Genomic DNA, 18,799 nt, shown 5'->3' on the forward strand with positions numbered 1-18,799 from the left:
TGGCAGTTTATGTACACCACAGTTGCTGTGTTGTCCTTCCGGACCAACACGTGCTTGCCCTGAATCAATGGCTGAACCCTCCGCAGGGCCAGCGATACTGCCGGCAACTCTAGGCAGTTGATGTGCCATTGCAGGCGGGGCCCTGTCCAGAGCCCCGATACTGCCTGCCCGTTGCACACAGCGCCCCAACCCAAATTCTTAGCATCCGTCATGACCACAACGCGCCTCGAGACCTGCTTTAAGGGAACCCCTGCCCGTAGAAACTCCAAGTCTGACCAAGGAAGCATCGTGGCGCGCTGGGAGCCATGGCACAATGCCCACCTTGGGACTGGGAACTCGAGTCTGTAGCCAGTGCTGGAGCAGTCTCATATGCATCGACCCGAGGGGGAGTAACACTGCCGAGGATGACATATGCCCCAGGAGCCTCTGAAATTGCTTCACTGGGACCGCTAACTTCTGCCTGAAGGTTCTCAATCAGGCCAGTACCGACTATGCATGCTCATTCATAAGGCGTGCCATCAGGGTGACCGAGTCCAACTCCATACCGAGAAAAGAGATGCTCTGAGCAGGGGAGAGCTTCCTCTTTTCCCAGTAGATCTGAAGCCCCAGTCGGTTGAGGTGCTGAAGCACAAGGTCTCTGTGCGCACACAATAGATCTTGTGAGTGAGCTAGGATCAGCCAGTCGTCGAGATAATTGAGGATGCGAATGCCCTTCTCCCTTGGCGGGGCGAGGGCCACCTCTACGACTTTGGTAAAGATGCGAGGAGACAGGGACAGACCGAAAGTGAGGACCTTGTACTGGTATGCTCATCCCTTGAAGGCAAACCAAAGAAAGGGTCTGTGTCGAAGAAGGGACGATATGTGAAAGTACGCATCCTTCAGATCCATGGCCGTGAACCAATCCTGATGTCGTACAGAATCACACCGTGGCAGGATATGGTTGATGGCCTCCATCTGCTTCTTAACCATCGAGAACTGATGGGCAAAGTCCTCGACAGTGTCGCCAAAGAGCCCCCCTTGAGAGATGGGCGCATCGAGAAAGCTGACCTTCTCGGTGTCACGCATCTCCACAAGGTTGAGCCACAGGTGCCACTCTTGGAACACCAAGGTGGACATCATCTGGCCCAGAGCACGTGCCGTGACTGTCGTCGCCCATAGAGCGAGGTTGGTCATGGTACGCAGTTCCTGCATAAGCCCTGGGTCAGTCCTACCCTCATGCAGATTTTTGAGCACCTTGGCCTGGTGGACCTGCAGGATGGCCATGGCGTGCAGGGCGGAGGCAGCCTGACCCATGGTGTTGTAAGCCTTCGCCAAGAGTGACGAAGAAAACGTACATGCCTTGGAAGGGAGCCTTGGTCGGTTCCTCTAGCTGGCTGCGCCCTACGGGCATAAATGCACCACTATGGCAGATTACCTGTGGAAGCTCGCCATATCACTTAGCCACCCTGTTGTCGAGGGTAGTTAGGGTGGACGAGCTGGCGAAGCGTGTACGGGCAGAGAAAGGTGCCTTCCATGACTTCCAGGAAGAAGGGCACCGGGGCCTGAAACCAATCATCCAGCCACATCCTGAGCTCTACCGCCCGAGAGCGGGAGCTCAGAAGATTCGTCTGCTTCCGAAAGCAGAAGCCCACCCTCCGATGCTGCGACCGATAACTCATCCTCGTTGCGAGCCCCGAACGAGATATTACATCTGCCCTGAGGTGGATCGCCTGCCTCGCTTGTGAACTCTACAGGGCAGAACGAACGTGCTGGGGGATGGGAGGTCCGGACTGAGCCGGCGGGAATGCTCCCATATCCACATCCAGATTGCCCGCGGTGCTTGGCGACGCAGCGGCCTGAGTCACACCCCAGGACGGACCGGGTCAGGAAGCAGCTGCGGTGGCTCTCTGCTTCATGAAGAAGAGAGCCACAACTACAACGTTCTCATGGGCATGTTCGCGCAGAGAACATGACCCCTTCATGAAAGCTGCCTTGGCTTGCTGGCAACCCCAGCACTCGAGACAGTTTTCGTGGCCATCCGGTGGGGAGAGATAACAGCCACACCCAGTAGCACAAAGGCGAAAGGACATCTTTAAAAAGACGCCAATCGTTTGTGCGAGCTCTTTTAGAGAAAATATACTCTTTTGAAATATACTCTTTTATCACCTGTTGACTCAGCCGCCAAAGTGCCCAGGGGAAGCACATCATTCGATCATGTGAGGGTGACTGCTGATATGTGCCGTAAATTCCAACAGCAGAAGGTAAGGTGACGGGACGAACACACATGCGCTCGGCTCCGAAGAACAAGTCTGAATGAGTGGTGCACGCCATCTCCTTTTATACCCGTTTGTCCGGGGCGGAGAGTGGCATTGGCCTTTTCTGAATAAAGCAAAGGTGATTGGGGCTCTCAAGAGCGAACCCTTAGTGTCACTACATTGACACAACGTCGAGTGAGTGACAGACAGGGAACGTTCAACTAATGTAAGTCTACAAAAATGTATATTTTTCAATTTGTTGTTATTTAAACTTAAATGTAGGCTGTCTAATTACTGCTGCACAGCTAAATCATAAAGTTATAATATTAATGAAAAAGAATTATAAAGATGTGTTGCTGAACTGAATATATGTAGGAACATGTCTGCCAAAATTTACTGTGACAATTTACAAAATAAACAGTATTTCCATACACTCACTGACCACTTTATTAGGTACACCTGTACACCTTCTTATTCATGCGATTATCTAATCAGCCAAACATGTGGCAGCAGTGCAATGCATAAAATCATTCAGATACGGGTCAGGACTTTTAGTTAATTTTCACATGTACCATCAGAATGGGGAAGAAATGTGATCACAGTGATTTCGACAGTGGCATGATTGTTGTTGCCAGACTGGCTGGTTTGAGTATTTCTGTAACTGCTGATCACCTGGGATTTTCACTCACAACAGTTTACCCAGAATGGTGCCTAAAACAAAAACATCCAGTGAGCAGCAGTTCTGCGGACGGAAACGCCTTGTTGATGAGAGAGGTCAACGAAGAATGGCTAGAATGGTTCGAGCTGACAGAAAGGCTACGGTAACTCAGATAACCCCTCTGTACAGAGGAATCCAGCCTGTAGTGAGCAGAATAGCATTTCAGAATGCACAACTCATCGAACCTTGAGGCGGATGGGCTACAACAGAAGAAGACCACGTCAGTTTCCACTTTTGTCAGCCAAGAACAGAAAGCGGAGGCTGCTGTGGGCCTCCCATCTGTGTACCTCAGCAGAAATTGAAATTCACCAGGCCAGGCTTTGTTTTTCCAGTCTTTAACTGTCCAGTTTTGGTGAGCCTGTGCCCACTGCAGCCTCAGCTTTCAGTAAGGGAGTGGGGTCCCATGGCCAGGGAAGCAACTCTAGGAAGGGGGTGGGGTCAGGTGTTTTAGGAGAAGGGACGAGTCCAAGCAGCCTCGAAGCAGGGATGAGGTCAAGCAGCCTAGGAGCAGGAAAAGGGCCAGACAGCACCAGGGAAGCAATGAGGTTGGTCAGCTCCAGGGAAGGGATGAGGACAAGTTATGCGGCAGTCACTGGGGAAAGGGCAGATGCCTTCAGGGGGTCTGGCAGAAAACAGGGCAGGTGCCTCCAGGTTCCAGTAGCGCATGGGGCGGATGTCTCCAGGGGTCTGGCAGCTGTGGACTCGGGCACTTCCTGGCGGTCAGTGGTGGAGAGGGCATCCGCCTTCTGGCAAAGGGGCTGCAGAGTTCCTCCTTCCTCTCCGGCGACACTTAGTCTTAGAAGAACTGGGGAGCAGGTTAGGTGAGGACTGGAAGGTAGGATCGTAAAATGAAAAAAAAAACCCTGCTCCTCCAAGCTGTGAGTCCAGTCCCTCAAGAAAGAGACGTTTAACGAGACTCTCACCCAAGCACAGCTCTTTGGCCACATTGAGGAGAGCTTGGGCATACACCCTGAGGGCAGTCCAAAACTTGGTGTTGCAGGCTATAATGCAGGCAATAAATCACAAATCCCAACCAACATCACCACGTTTTTGGAATCCAAAGGCACTTTGATACAAAGACATTTATACAAAGTCCACTACAAGTCACAGCAATAGTATTAATATTATTCATATTTGGTGAAGAAAAACACTTAAGATCTGTAAAGTTGTTTATTAAAAAAGTGATACAATTGCAAAGATGCTGCAGTATGTACACTAGAGAATATATAGAGATTACTAGAGATATAGAACTCACATAAGATTAAATGCAGATACCTACAGTACCGGTCAAAAGTTTTGAAACACTCATTCTTTATAATAAATTTTTTTTCTCACATTTTAGAATAATAGTAAAGCCATCAAAACTATGAAATAACATAAATGGAACTATGGGAATTATGTTGTGACTAAACAAAATTCAAAATAAACCAAAACTGTGTTATATTTTAGCATCTTCAAAGTAGTCACCCTTTGCCTAGAATTTGCAGAAATGTACTCTTGATATTTTCTCAAACAACTACTTAAGGTATCACCCATGGATGCTTTTTAAACAGTATTGAAGGAGTTACCATCTATGTTGGGCACTTACTGGCTGCTTTTCTTTATTATTTGGTCCAAGTCATCAATTTCAAAAACTTTTTTTTTTTTTTTAATTAAATTTTAGTTTTATAATGAAATAAATTTATATGGTGGCACAGTTATATTTTTGTCTACAAATCTAATTTGAAACATTATGATTTTTAAGACCATGAGAAACATTTCAGTCAAGTGTTTCAAAACTTTTGACCGGTAGTGTATATGGAATATATTATGACGACATTCCATGTAAGATGAGTATTTTTTCTTTTTCTTTTTTCTTTTTTTTTTTTAAGGGAACGTAAAGCAGTGATGCAGCAACATTATTTACAGAACATGTTAGGAGAATCCATATGAGCACAACTAAATAAATTCAAATAAAAAAATAAATTTAAAAAGTGTTTAAGGGACTTGATGCAAATGATATACACATACTTATTGCTGGTTCAGGATTTCTTCCTCGAGTTACTTCAGCGTTTAATATCAGTGGTCAAACAGCAAAACAACCCGTTGAATTGTCAGTTCTGAAAATATGTAGATTTGAACGTTTATACTGTGCATTAAGGCAGTTCTTTTAATTATTCTATTTAGTTTTTCAGCATGGAAATAGTGTAGTACACAAGGGATCATTACACCTTTACAGTTTACTATTAAAGAAATGCATGCCCTTTCCAAAACATAACCATTCAAATTATGTGGTAAATTCTTCATTGCACCAGCAGACATGTCTGCCCTATACATTCAAAAACATCAGCCACTATTAAAATTCTGGAGAAGGCTCTCATGTGTACGATCTCAGATACCTTATGCTATCAGGCTGTGTGTAAGAGCATTTGTGTGTATGTGGCTATAGTCTGAGCCAGTGGACCAGATGTTGAGCACTCAGATTACAAATGACTTTGGATTACTCTCCACCAAGATTTTAAAACAAGGGTCTAAAAATAAAGTCTGCCTCTCATCAGTGAAGTAAAAAAAAAAAATAACATCAGACTTGCAGCTCACAGGCTCTGAATGCAGAGGGGCCTTTCTGTAAATTCGGGATTCTCCTTCTGACTTTCAAATATCATTTTCAAAATATTTGCATTTCAGAACATTTGAATTCAAACTTGGTTTCAAATTTAAAGGAATAGTTTGCCCAAAAATGAAACTTTTGTCATTACCCTAATGTCGTTTTAAACCCAAATAATTTTTTTCTTCTGTAAAACATGAGATGTCAGAATTACCATGCTGCCATTATTAAATAATAATCTTCCTCTCCACCGGAACTTTAAATCTAATTTATGCTTGTATTCAATGCAAATATGACTTCTTAGATGCTTTGCACCAGGTTTATTGCCAAACACCACAGGTTCATTGGCATCACATGCATTGCTGTAACCAGGGTTTAATAATTGGTGAGGTCTGTGGTGGGGTGTCAAAAATATTACCAAAATTACACCTACAAACGCAACCCATTCTATACTCTACTATGGTCCTAATAACTATGATCCTAATAAAGTGCCCAGCATGGTCTTCTGCTGTTGTAGCCCATCTGCCTCAAGATTCAATGTGTTGTACAGAGTGGTTATCTGAGTTACTGTAGCCTTTCTGTCAGCTCCAACCAGTCTGGCCATTCTCTGTTGACCTCTCTCATCAACAGTGCATTTCCATCCATAGAACTGCCGCTCACTGGATGTTTTTTGTATTTGGCACTATTCTGAGTAAACTCTAGAGCAGTGGTTCCCAACCCTGTTCCTGAAGGTCCCCCAACACTGCACATCTCCCTTTTCTGACACACCCAATTCAGGTCTTGGAGTCTTCACTGTAGCATTTGGATCAATCAGACACACAATTATTCATTATTTAATGAATAATCCAACAGACATCTCAAGACCGTAACAAGCAAAGGTCCAAGTAGGCCCAAGCAGACTCTGTGCATGCTTTATTACAGAGCCACTTGATAATGTAAAATTACTGGTATCATGCTTCCTATCAAATTAATCCTTGTGTGATGCCCTAAACATTGCAGTAAAGCACCCCCTTATAGCATGCATTGTATGCTTGTTATATTAATCAGAGCATAAAGGGGCACAAACTGCTAGCTTACTCCAATCATGCAAATGAGTCAGCTTCCAAACAAAGGAACTTTTCCCGCTGGAAAACTGCACCTTTCTCATTGGTCATGCTCAACTCGAGAGGATTGACCTCCCTCAGGAGTTAAAGGGCACTGTCGGAGTGACCTCCCTCTCTTTCTCTCTTCCCTTTCTCTCTCTCCCTTCTGCTCATGGTTGCTGTTCATGTGGGACCAGAAACACCCGGTCCAACCGCGAGATTGTGGGCCGGCAGGCCTTAACACATCAAGCCATGTGTAACTTCCTTAACTATAACAGAGTTAAACTAACACTGCAGGTTCATCATCATTCGTTAAACGCGGAAGAAACTGATTGCAACTTCAACACCATCGACTCAAGGAACCATCAAGACTTTCTCCTGAGACTGCATCCGGGCACTCTCTCAACAGCCAAGTTTTGCAAGTATCGTACAATTAACTAACTAAACAGAGGTTTAGTATAAGCTGTGAACCCCTTTGTTAACAAAGGTGCTTTGAAGTAAGAAACTGATGGTTCTTTCAGATGGTTAAATGTCTCTTTTCATAGCTTCATTCCCCTGTTCTGTTCCGGTTTCATTCACTTTCACTTTTCCATTTCCCATGTATGCGTGATTTGTGTGTATGTGATTTTTTAGATTAATTATGTGTTTGTGATTTAGTTAAATAAAGCTTTTGTGTACATTCTTGCGAGTTGATTCTGGTCTGCTTGTAAATCAACGTTAATTTAACGATTTGATCCAGCTACATGCTAAGAAAGAGTTATTTTTCTGTGGCCACGAAAAATATCCTTTCTGAGAGTTGATAGACGATCAATACTGAGTGTTCGCTGGACGAACAGATTAACTGATTGTAATGTTAATTCAGCTACATCAAGTTAATTCTATTAACTGATCCAAATGTTTATAATTCCATTTTAAAGATAATTTGACTGTGGTATATTTTGATAAATAATATCATCCCTGTTTTTAAAAGATTTCACTTCAAAGCTGTACCTAAATATGTGTAATACTATTTTCAATAAGCCATGAGAATAATATTACTCCAATAAGTGAATTAATCATAATTCCCTTATTAAAGCTAATTCCTTACAATAGAAATTGTGAGCGGATACAACAAGACGTTGTATTACGATTTTAATAGTGGAGAATTTTATTCAGACAAATAATCTAGTTATTTGTAATTTATCTAATTTATAATGGTTGTCGAATGCAACTAATTCCATTATAAATTTCCTTACATAATAATGTAGAATAAGGACAGTTTAATTTAATTCCTAGCTCACACATTCTGTTTCCCTATGTATAATGGTGGAGGTACACGGACACTTTAACCCATCCTGTGTACATTTATACTACCAAATTCGCTACACCACTAACGAGCTGATGAGTTGAATCAGGTGTGTTTGATTAGGTAGATATCCAAAATGTGTAGTGTTGGGGGGCCTCCAAGAACAGGGCTGGGAACCACTGCTCTAGAGACTGATGTGCGTGAAAATCCCAGGAGATCAGCAGTTACGGAAATACTCAAACCAGCCTGTCTAGCACCAACAATAATGCCACGGTCGAAATGACTGAGATCATATTTTTTCCCCATTCGGATGGTTGATGTGAACATTAACTGAAGCTCCTCACCCGTATCTGCGTTATTTTATGCATTGCGCGTCTGACGCCAGATGATTGGCTGATCAGATAATCACATGAAAAAATAGGTGTACAGGTGTTCCTAATAAAGTGCTCAGTGAGTGTGTGTGTGTGTGTGTGTGTTTGTGTGTGTGTGTGTATATATATATATATACTGTGTATAAACCGATCAGCCACAACATTTAAACCACCTGCTAAATATCATGTAGGTCCCCCTCGTGCCGCCAAAACAGCTCTGACCCATCGAGGCATGGACTCCAAAAGATCTCTTAAGGTGTCCTGTGGTATCTGGCACAAAGACGTTTGCAGCAGATCCTTCAAGTCCTGTAAGTTGCGAGGTGGGGCCTCTATGGATCGGACTTGTTGGTCCAGCTCATCCCATAGATTCTCAATCGGATTGAGATCTGGGGAATTTAGAGGACAAGTGAACACTTTAAACTCTTTGTCATGTTCCTCAAACCATTCCTGAACAATTTTTCCATGTGGCAGGGCACTTTATCCTGCTGAAAGAGGCCACTGCCGTCAGGGAATACCGTTGCCATGAAGGGGTGTACGCGGTCTGCAACAATCTTTAGGTAGGTGGTACTTGTCAAAGTAACATCCACATGAATGCCAGGACCCAAGGTTTCCCAGTAGAACATTGCCCAGAGCATCACACTGCCTCCGCCGGCCTGCCTTCTTCCCATAGTGCATCCTGCTGCCATCTCTTCCACAGGTAAACGACACACATGATCTAAAAGAAAACGTGATTCACCAGACCAGGCCACCTTCTTCCATTGCTCCATGGTCCAGTTCTGACGCTCATGTGCCCATTGTAGGCGCTTTCAGCGGTGAACAGGGGTCAGCATGGGCACTTTGATCGGTCTGCAGCTACTCAGCCCCATACGCAGAAAGCTGCAATGCACTGTGTGTTATAACACCTTTCTATCATGGCCAGCATTAAGTTTTTCAGCAATTTGTGCTACAGTAGCTCTTCTGTGGGATCAGACCAGACGGGCTAACCTTCACTCCCCACATGCATCAATGAGCCTTGGGCACCCATGACCCTGTCGCCAGTTCACCTGTTTTCCTTTCTTGGACAACTTTTGGTAGGTACTAACCACTGCATACCGGGAACACCCCACAAGACCTGCTGTTTTGGAGATGCTCTGACCCAGTCATCTAGACATCAAAATTTGCCCCTTGTCAAAGTCGCTCAGATCTTTACGCTTGCCCATTTTTCCTGCTTACAACACATAAAATTAAAGAACTGACTGTTCACTTGCTGCCTAATATATCCCACCTCTTGACAGGTGCCATTGTAATGAGATAATAAATGTTATTCACTTCACCTGTCAGTGGTTTTAATGTTGTTAATAAATGTTATTCACGTTGTTGTGGCTGATCAGTGTGTATAAAGCACTGTGCAAAAGTCTTAAGCATATAAGGTGTTTCACAAAAGCATTTGTCTTAAGATGGTTATTTATATCTTCAGCTTTAGTGTGTCAATAGGAAATATAAATGTTAGACTCCCAAACATTTTACAAACAGAAAAGATTAGAATAGAAGAACAGGGAGCCCTGCAACAGATGTCATGGCCCCCACAAAGCCCCCCACTGAACATCGTGTCAGTCTGATACCGTGTCACAGTACTGTATATATACTGGTGCCAGATGGGCTGGTTTGAGTATTTCTGTAACTGCTGATCTCCTGGGAATTTCACACACAACAGTCTCTAGAATTAACTCCAAATAGTGGCAAAAACAAAAAAATATCCAGTGAGCGGCAGTTCTGTGGACGAAAATGTCTTGTTGCTGAGAGAGGTCAACAGAGAATGGCCAGACTGGTTAGAAAGGTAACTCAGATAACCGCTCTGTACAATTGTGGTGAGAAGAATAACATCTCAGAATGCTATTCTGAGATGTGGGTTGGCGCTGTTTGGTGGCGCGATGGGGACCTACGCAATATTAGGCAGGTGGTTCTAATGTTTTGGCTGATCGGTGTATATATGTATGTATATGTAACAGTTAAAGGATGGGCAAGGAGGAGGCGGGAACCAGATGAATAGTCAACATAAAAGTTTAATGATATAAATGAACTTAAAACAACATAAAGCATAAGGACACACAGACACACATGCATCGCGGCCACGTGCGTCTCTCTCTCTCTCTCTCGAACCGGCGTCTCCGGCTCCCCTTTATCTCGCTCTCCCGCTGATCAGCTGATTCAGCCCCAGCCGTGGACCCTCATGGCCTGGCCACGCCCTTCTCCTCATCACAGTATATTCATAATGCTCCTTTGAATGTATTTTAGCAATGACACTGTGAAATGTTAGCAACTAAAATGAATTAAAAAGCCTAACCTTAATCAGTGGCCACTGTAGCCTGTACTACAGATGGTGTACTAGTGTAGTTTGCTACTGTTTTTTGATAATTTCTTACAGATAATGCCATGATGATCATTGCTTTTGTCTTACCGAATGCTGCCAGCAATAATCTGCCTATCTACATGCCTCTTTTTGATTACTGTCAGTTTAAGTGCCAAAGATGGGAAGTATTGTGTGGGAGGGGTTCATTCACAACTCTCTCACACACAGTGGACACTAAATAATCTAGCCAATTATATATGCAGACATTCAAAGAAGTTTCCAACCACTGATTTTTCATTCAGTTGTATATAGCTTTAAATTTTATTTTTGAATTTGAAAAATGTATAGAGATCCAGACCTTGGTGACCTCATTGCTGGTTACGGCCATGTCACATGATCAATTGCGATGCAACACGTTTATAAATCTTTACTGTAAATTAGATCTTTGGCAGAGGGGAAGTTCAGTAAACAATGATTAAAATTTTGGTCTGTTCCTCATACAGAGCTATTATATATGACTTCAAAAGACTTGGAATATAATGCACACATCATATGGACTACTTTTAAAGTGTCTTTTGTTTAGTTTGTTTTGGTACCTTGGCATTATAAATCCATGTTTGGAAAACAGAAGCATTCTGCCTAAAATCTCCTTTTGCGTTTCACAGAAGAAAGAAAATACTGCTTTTATCGATGGACATGATGGTGAGCAAATGATTATGGAATTTTCATATTTAGGTGAATTAGCCCTTTAAGCCTGTGAGCAATGAGTTATGAAATGAGATCCTGTAAAAAAAAAAAAAAAAAAAAAATATATATATATATATATATATATATATATATATATATATATATAATTATTATTATTATAATATAGAAGAATAATAAGAATCATATTTTCTGTGCAGTAATATTTTATTTCAACTATACATGCCGTGTTAAAAAAGTCAACAAAAATATTCTTAAACAATGACTGTAATTATTTACACTTTCACAGTACAGCTTTACAATATCTACATATTAAAATATTCTGAAAAAAAAAACAAAAAACAAAACAAAAAAAAAAAAGCTGTATTCCACCTGCCAATGTTTGCACAGTAATAAAAATAAAATGTAGACCAGTCTGGTTTCTTTGCACACAGAGTATTGACTGAACGGTAAAGGCTTGAAGTCAGATTGCAGATTCATATTGCAATATACAAGGCAGCTCAACACAGGACGATTTGAATCGGAGTGCAGGATTAACACTCTCCTTTAATAAAACTAGCAGGTGATGACATGTCAGCATCTGGTCAGCTGCTCAAATACAATCAGAACATGTAAACAAACATGAAGCTTTGGGCTTGAACAGGCAATCTTCTTTATATACTGAAATTCTCCCAAGTAATGAAAAAACAAACTGCAAATCTTTAATCATATTTCATCCTCTCTTATAACAATTTGACCCAATGAAATGTTGAGGAATAATGTGAGCTGAAATTCAGCTGGTAGTAATCTTAGAATCATAATACATTCATTACATGGCATCTCATCATCGCAAATTAGCACTTTCCAGAAACGCATGAGAATAAATGGCAATACAGAGAAGTAATAATCATAATCTTTGTTTCCTTTCATGTTCCCTCTGGAACTCACTTCTGTAAAAGAACACAATTCTGAAGGTTTGTTCATATCTTGATTTGTAACAACCATAGAAATCGAGGGGAAAGCATTCTTAATTCTCGATGCATAAAATTGTATCTTTGCTCTCTCCCAATATTGAATATTTGGTTACATGCCCCCATCCTACCATTTGTTTTTGTGAAATGTCCAAAACCAAACCAAGCGCTCATGACTTAATAAGGCACACAAATACACTGATCCAGGTAAACTTGTCTTGAAAATATCCACACTTAAATAGTTGTATATACAATAATGTTATCACTGGCATGACTCTGCAGGACACACTGGTAGGTACTGCAGTGATTGCACAGTTATGCCTATTTTGAAATTGAGGCCTCTATTCTTTAAAAAAAAGTATGTGGACCATCAGAGTATAGCGAAATCTAGATTAAAGTTTTGTATGTATAACTGAGGTTGGGTCGCCACAGAGCCGCCCATTCTGAGAAGTGGTTTACAGTGGGGAATGTGCTGTTTGCTAAGGTAGTTTGCTGGTCTTATCTAGCCATTTTCATTAGTTAGGCTGGTCTGGTTTTATGGTTTTAGAGGGGTTTTGGGCACTTGTCAGTTAGGCAGGGAGACCAGCTGGCTGGCCAGTTAGAAAGACACAAGCATGGCCAGACTGGGAGACCATCTAGACCAACTGAAAGACTTATACGGGCTAAGACCAGCACCCAATCCACTTTGGCTGATTAAAGATGGTCTTTTCAACAGGGTTGCCAAATAAACAAGAAGCAATCTCTATGGAATGGTGTTAACTGCAAGAAATTGTCAAAGGAAAAAACTATTTAATGATACAGAACTTCATGGACCCAACAGCAGTGTTTGGCATGTGGAAAAGGAGAGAGGTTGAAAAATTAGATTAGAAGGGTTTCTGTGATTTTCTGGATCTTAGAGTGACCAAACAGCACATTGTATATTTAACCGACATCATCCTGTGCTAAGCCTATTGGTTTAAAAGCTTGAGACAGCTTGACAAGCCAAACTGCTGCATGGAACATCACACTGGAGTCCAATAAACATCGTCATCGTCTACACTTAGCAGCACACATGTTGAGGGCACTTTTCCCCTGTGAGTTTTAAAATCAGTTGTCCAGATATGAGCCCTGGACATTTCTTTTGCACACAGAAATTAATTAATATCTGGACTTATGAATCCAAACACATCTGAAGTTAATGCACCTTAAATGGGATTTAGTTTTATGACAGCAATGACTCAAGCTTGTTCTCAGTTTATTGAACAAACAAGGACAACATACTGGTTAGCCCAGAGACTAATCAATCACAGACACACAACACACAATACGTCCATTTAACTTGGTCTGTCATTTAGAGAGATATCCAAGAAAGAATATCATATTTCCCAAAGAGTCTGACAGATACAGCCATGTTTCCTGTGTTTCCACACTTCACATTGACTGGGAGAACAGTGCAGGAGGAGCATTCGCTCCACGAACGCTGCAGCAACTATGCAGCTTCTTTATGCGGCACATTAGCTGTGACTGTGACCTCAGGCGACCCTGCCGCCTTGAAGATCAGAATCAGTCACATGGTTCTCAAACTGAGTGTGACGGTACAACATCATTGAGAACTAGCAGGGACTACTTGAAGCAGAAGCACTGGCCTCCGATTCTTTTCCTTTCAAAGAAAACGAGACTTGGCACGCCGCATCTCTTAGGCCAAACTCTTTTACTCCCAATGTCCACTAATGGAGTAAAATCCTGCTGAGGATCTCAGTAGCTGTATTTGTTCACTGCCCTCATTTGTGCAGTCTGTGGTGCAAAGCCGTTGGGTTTGGGGGGCACATCAGGCTTTAGCGATGCTGTCCGTTTGATTGAGGTTTGGGGTAAAGATCCATGACCACTGTAGCTATTCTGCTGGGATATGGAGGGCGTCAAATCCATCGGCACCCCGTGAGAGTCCAGTCTGGTGGGTGGGGTAGGGGTTGAGGGCATGTACCCGCCTCTGTTCAAGCTGGGCTGGCGGGACACAGTGGCCCCACTGGGTGAGTGCCGCCCTTTGGGCGGCGAAGATATAGAGTGCCGCTGGGATGAGCTGCGGTGATAATGCTGTCTCTCGAGAGTTCCCATCTGACCAGTAGGAGACGTTGGCGTAGTCGGAACGTCCAGTCTCTTGGTTGGGCTATTCCTGGGTAAAGAGGAAGAGGGAGAGTACAAGGAGGCTTCTCGGCTTGGGACTTTGGGTGGGACCTCTGTTGGGCTCACAATGGGTTCTAGCATGAGGTGCTGACGGGACTTGGGCACCTCCACCATTAATCCCTTGGGGTTGCTATCGTTCAGGTGCTTCAGGAGGTCGTTCAGTGTGTTCCTGGCATCCACAGTGCGCCGCTGGTCTTTACGGCCCGATTTGGAAAAATGGTGATTGCTATTGTGGATCTTTTTCTCAGCTTGAGGCCCTTCAGGGGAAATGAAGGAGGCCCTGTTCTCATGCGTGGCATTGGGCAGTACCACAGCACTGGGAATGTGGGCGTTGCTGACGGTGGAATGAGGAGGTGGGCTGGAGGGGAAGTATTGTGGGCTTTTGGGTGGCCCATCTTTGTGAGAGCCGCTTAGCTTTCCGTGAGCTCTCTCCCACTGGTTCTTTATTGGCTGAAGACCTTTCTGTTGCAGCACAGGTGTGGACTCAGGGGTAGGCAGCGCTGCTAGTTCTGGTGGCTGCCCGCTCAGGAGCATTGTCTTGGTGTCTCCAGTGGTTGGCACCTCCCTCCCATTGCTCAGCAGGTTGGTGTAGAGTTTGGGGGAATCTATGTTGGGTTGGTACTCTTTGACAGGACTGTCAAACAGACCATTTAGCTTGGCAAAGCTGCCTGTGGAATCTGTGCAAGACTGAGCTGACTCTGCATCTTTTTGGATCTTGCGTGGAGGGCGTTGGAAGGCATCCTTATAACAGTAGACGACCATGCCGGCAATGAATGCACCCAGCAGGAACGCAGCAAACACACAGGTGATGAGGACGTTCATGTGTACCATCTGGTTAGATTCACCTGCTTGTATCTCCCACACACCTGTAACACACACAACCCGAAGAAAATGTTAACACACACTTGCACACTTTGTCACTCAAGAATCGCCTCTCAAGAAGTCCTCTTCCCCCAAAAGGTACAATTTTAGTGATTCAAAAGCAAACAACTGTTATTTGCAGCATTTTACAAACTTTTAAAGAAATTGTAATTTCTCTGGAAAATAGCGAATTAGCAAGATTTTACATTGTCCTACGAATGCAGGATGCAAATTAGTAAAGAGGGTGTGGGGGATCATTTTATTGCATATGGGTTGCAGTAACAGGTGAGTTAGTATGTTGTGTTTTACATGAAATTTTTCTCAAAGAGAATTAAGCCCACAGTCTTTGTCTAGTACCCGAGGGTGAGTTTTGTTAGCGTCCGCAGATATTCGAAAGAGTTAGTTGGTGAGTTATGTTGCTTTAGAGGTGCTTAAAAGTGTTGCTTAGAGGCAAGGCCTTTGGTAGATGTCCTAAAACCCAAAAGAATGGGCAAAGAAAGAAAAAGGTTAAAGAAAAGTTTATTTTTAGAAGATGTATCTGATTTTATTCAGACCATTTGAACAAAAGATCACATAAGAAAAATGCATTTAACCAAAATATACATAAAATAAAGGTGGAGAACAAATCATAGTAGCAAAAACAGAAGAAAAAAAAAGAGAGTATGTATATATATAAAAAAAAAAAAAAAAGCTTTATACACTGATGAATTCTGAGTATAGCTGCTTGTATCATCTCAATACGATTTATTAACACAAGCCATTATGCTGACTTGAATGAAGTTTTCAAGTGCACATGCATTTCTCTAGAGTCAGTATCTCTACTTCACTAATGCAGTGTGACTGACTACAGAATTGCTTATCATGCAATTCTGTTGAAGAATGGGCTGCTAGCAGAGAGTTTAACATGCTCTTAAATGATTAGAAATGCTAGTAGCAGCTATTACACAGTATTCCATTCAGCAGCGCCAAACGCTCTGTCAAGGCCTTACCCTCCAGCACACCTGGGAAAGGCTCAACAGAATGTGACGTGGCTGAATCATCGTGGAGCACAAATTTCCGTGAGCCAAAGAGTTGGGGACTCTGAGTGGGGATGGTTTGGGGTGATTGTATGGGTTCAGAAGTCACGGGCACAGTGACTGACGAGGATGGCAACTCCATGTCTGTAGCGACAAACAAACTGTTAAGAACGGGAGCCCATGACAGGTGCAGCGTAATAATCGGGGTTAGTGCATTTTGATAGGACTGGTGCAGGTACGTTTGTAAGTACAGTCATAATGTAAGTAATACATGTTTTGTACCACAGGAGTATAGAGACTCAGGTAAAGAAAATGTAATCCTGAGAAGGGGGAAAAGATGAAGACTATCTCTAATAGAATCAGGAGATGACAATATAGTCGAGGGAGATGATAAGGCGGAAGTAGCAAGTTTTCATGCAAGAACAGAAAGAAAGAATGGATGAAATGATGAGCAAGCTGGTGCGGAGTGATCAGGTGCCTTTCCTAATAATGATGATGATGATGGTGTGATGAAGAGCACAGGATTAAAGATAGGTGGCAGCAGTGGAGAAAGGAAGAAAGGAGATTTGGAGAATGCTGAACTCAAGAAAGGAAATCAGTGCAGTATAGGAAACTAACCAGAGGTTGGGTCGCCATATGATTTGAAATCTGGCGCTGATGTAGTGGCCAAAAATTCTATAGGAATTAAAGGAACAGGAAATCAGCATAAAATAATAAAAATAAAAGTTTGAAATTATATACTGTGTATATATAAATAAAAATCTAAAGCTGTCCTTATTAAGATTTAAAAAATGAATTAAAATTAGTGTTTGTTTTCCTCTGGTTTAAGATGTGTCAAGGAATTGTTCACCCAGAAATCGAAAATGTTGTATTTACTCTGTACCATGTTGTTCAAAACACATATGCTATTATTTTTACAATGATACACAAAAGGAGACTTTTAGAAGAATCTTTACACAAACCTTTTTCATACAACAACAGTTCATAGTGACCACGGCTGTCAAGCTCCAAAAAGGATTCAAAAAGTAGTCCATACAATTTCTATGCTATATCACGAAGACTTTTAAAGCCATACAATTTTGTGTGGAACAGACTGAAATTTAAGTCATTCTTCACTGACAATCAGTGAACATCAGGTTATATCGAAAGACATTGGTTCCCATGTGTCTCGACACCAAAAATGATTGACATCAAACTTGCCATTTTTGATGGGTTAGATGTGGTCACTATGAACAGGCGTTGTATGGAAAAGAGTTGTGTAAAGATTCTTTAAAGAAATACTCCATTTGTGTTCCACCAAAGAATTATTAATTAATAACAGCATAGAAATTTGGAAGGTTGAATAAATAATGACAGATTTGTTCATTTTTGCATAAACTATTTCTTTAAAGCTTTCACTTCCAGGTTTCTGTTTCTGTAAAGTTCATACCTACGCAGTGTGTATATGCTTGTGTGTTTTTATTTGTCAAGAGACATGGAATTAGTTTGATGTTTGTGTTACGGTATGTGTGTTAATTTTCTCAGCTGAGATTGTGAGGGGGTTACTGATGTGAGAACTGCTAGCAAATGTTATTTCGGTAAAGGGGCACATTTCGTTGAGCTCACCATGACAATCGCCGAGGTGTGCGGTGTTCCCGTACTCAACATCTTGCTCATAACTGGTTCTACAAAACAGGAAGAGACAATAGGGTGAATGTAAGTTCATATCAGTTGCATATTTACAGTCAAAATAAAACAGCTTCACAACCTCATTTAGCTATGTAATGAGACTTTTCCAACTGAATTAAGCAAATAGGGTCAATTTTGATTTCACTTTGATGAAATCAAAATTGATTCACATTTCTTTAACTGAAAGCTCTTTCACAGAGCGAGAGTAAATCTGAATAAATTACTTACTCCACAGCTGCAGGAATGCGCTCACAGGATCCATGCAAAATCCACCCACAGTATGGGTCTCTAGAAGCAATGCAAGACCTGTAACAGGAAGTGAAAAATCCTTAAAACGAGCTAAATTGACTTGATTTTAAAGATTACCTTGAAAAAAAACCATGTTTATCCTGTTTTAAGGAAATGCCTACGTTTTGTTACATTTATGCTTAAAATAAGAACAACATTTGTCAAATGGGGTTCAATTCAATATTCTCTCCAAACAAGTCTCAATATCTTAGTCAGTATCTCAATGAATCTTGTTTTAAAGTCCCTCTGAAGTGCTTTGGAGGCGGGATAAGTCAAACGACCCGTCCCATTTTTTTTCTAAAGAATTGAGAACCGAGCGATGATCCAACTGACAAAATTAATCCATAACAAGCCCACAAACGCACACAGCGCATCACTGTCTTTGCTTACGGTGAAGCTGGAGTTATTGTGCAAGTCTAGTGCAGATGAATGAGAAACAAGCGAGTAATAGATAATATATCTATGTTTTGAATCACAATACAATAGGCATAAAGAATAAAGAACAATTACTTGAGCTGTATATCCCAATAAAGCTCCGGCTGCACAAA

General features: G+C 42.1%; 1 protein-coding gene and 1 long non-coding RNA gene across 7 annotated transcripts in view; one reads left to right on the top strand and one right to left on the bottom strand.

The window, feature by feature from the left end:
• The window catches only part of LOC127456130 (uncharacterized), a 113,733-nt gene that overhangs the window by 31,672 nt on the left and 63,262 nt on the right, over positions 1-18,799 (top strand). The gene's annotated exons all lie outside the window — the stretch shown is intronic.
• LOC127456128 (semaphorin-6D-like) overlaps positions 11,506-18,799 on the bottom strand; it is a 29,332-nt gene continuing 22,038 nt past the window's right edge. For 2 of the 6 annotated variants that reach the window (XM_051724466.1, XM_051724467.1), the window contains exons 15-19: positions 18,192-18,269; positions 17,901-17,959; positions 16,914-16,970; positions 16,269-16,439; positions 11,506-15,284 (exon numbers count right to left, since the gene is read on the bottom strand). In XM_051724466.1, coding sequence (XP_051580426.1) covers positions 13,993-15,284; positions 16,269-16,439; positions 16,914-16,970; positions 17,901-17,959; positions 18,192-18,269 — 1,657 coding nt within the window. In that variant the 3' untranslated portion in view covers positions 11,506-13,992. The remainder of the gene's footprint in view (positions 15,285-16,268; positions 16,440-16,913; positions 16,971-17,900; positions 17,960-18,191; positions 18,270-18,799) is intronic. The other 4 variants (XM_051724468.1, XM_051724469.1, XM_051724470.1 and 1 more) reach the window with 4 other exon arrangements.

This window comes from Myxocyprinus asiaticus, chromosome 18 (genome assembly GCF_019703515.2).
Source record: "Myxocyprinus asiaticus isolate MX2 ecotype Aquarium Trade chromosome 18, UBuf_Myxa_2, whole genome shotgun sequence".
NCBI classification, from domain to species: domain Eukaryota; kingdom Metazoa; phylum Chordata; class Actinopteri; order Cypriniformes; family Catostomidae; genus Myxocyprinus; species Myxocyprinus asiaticus.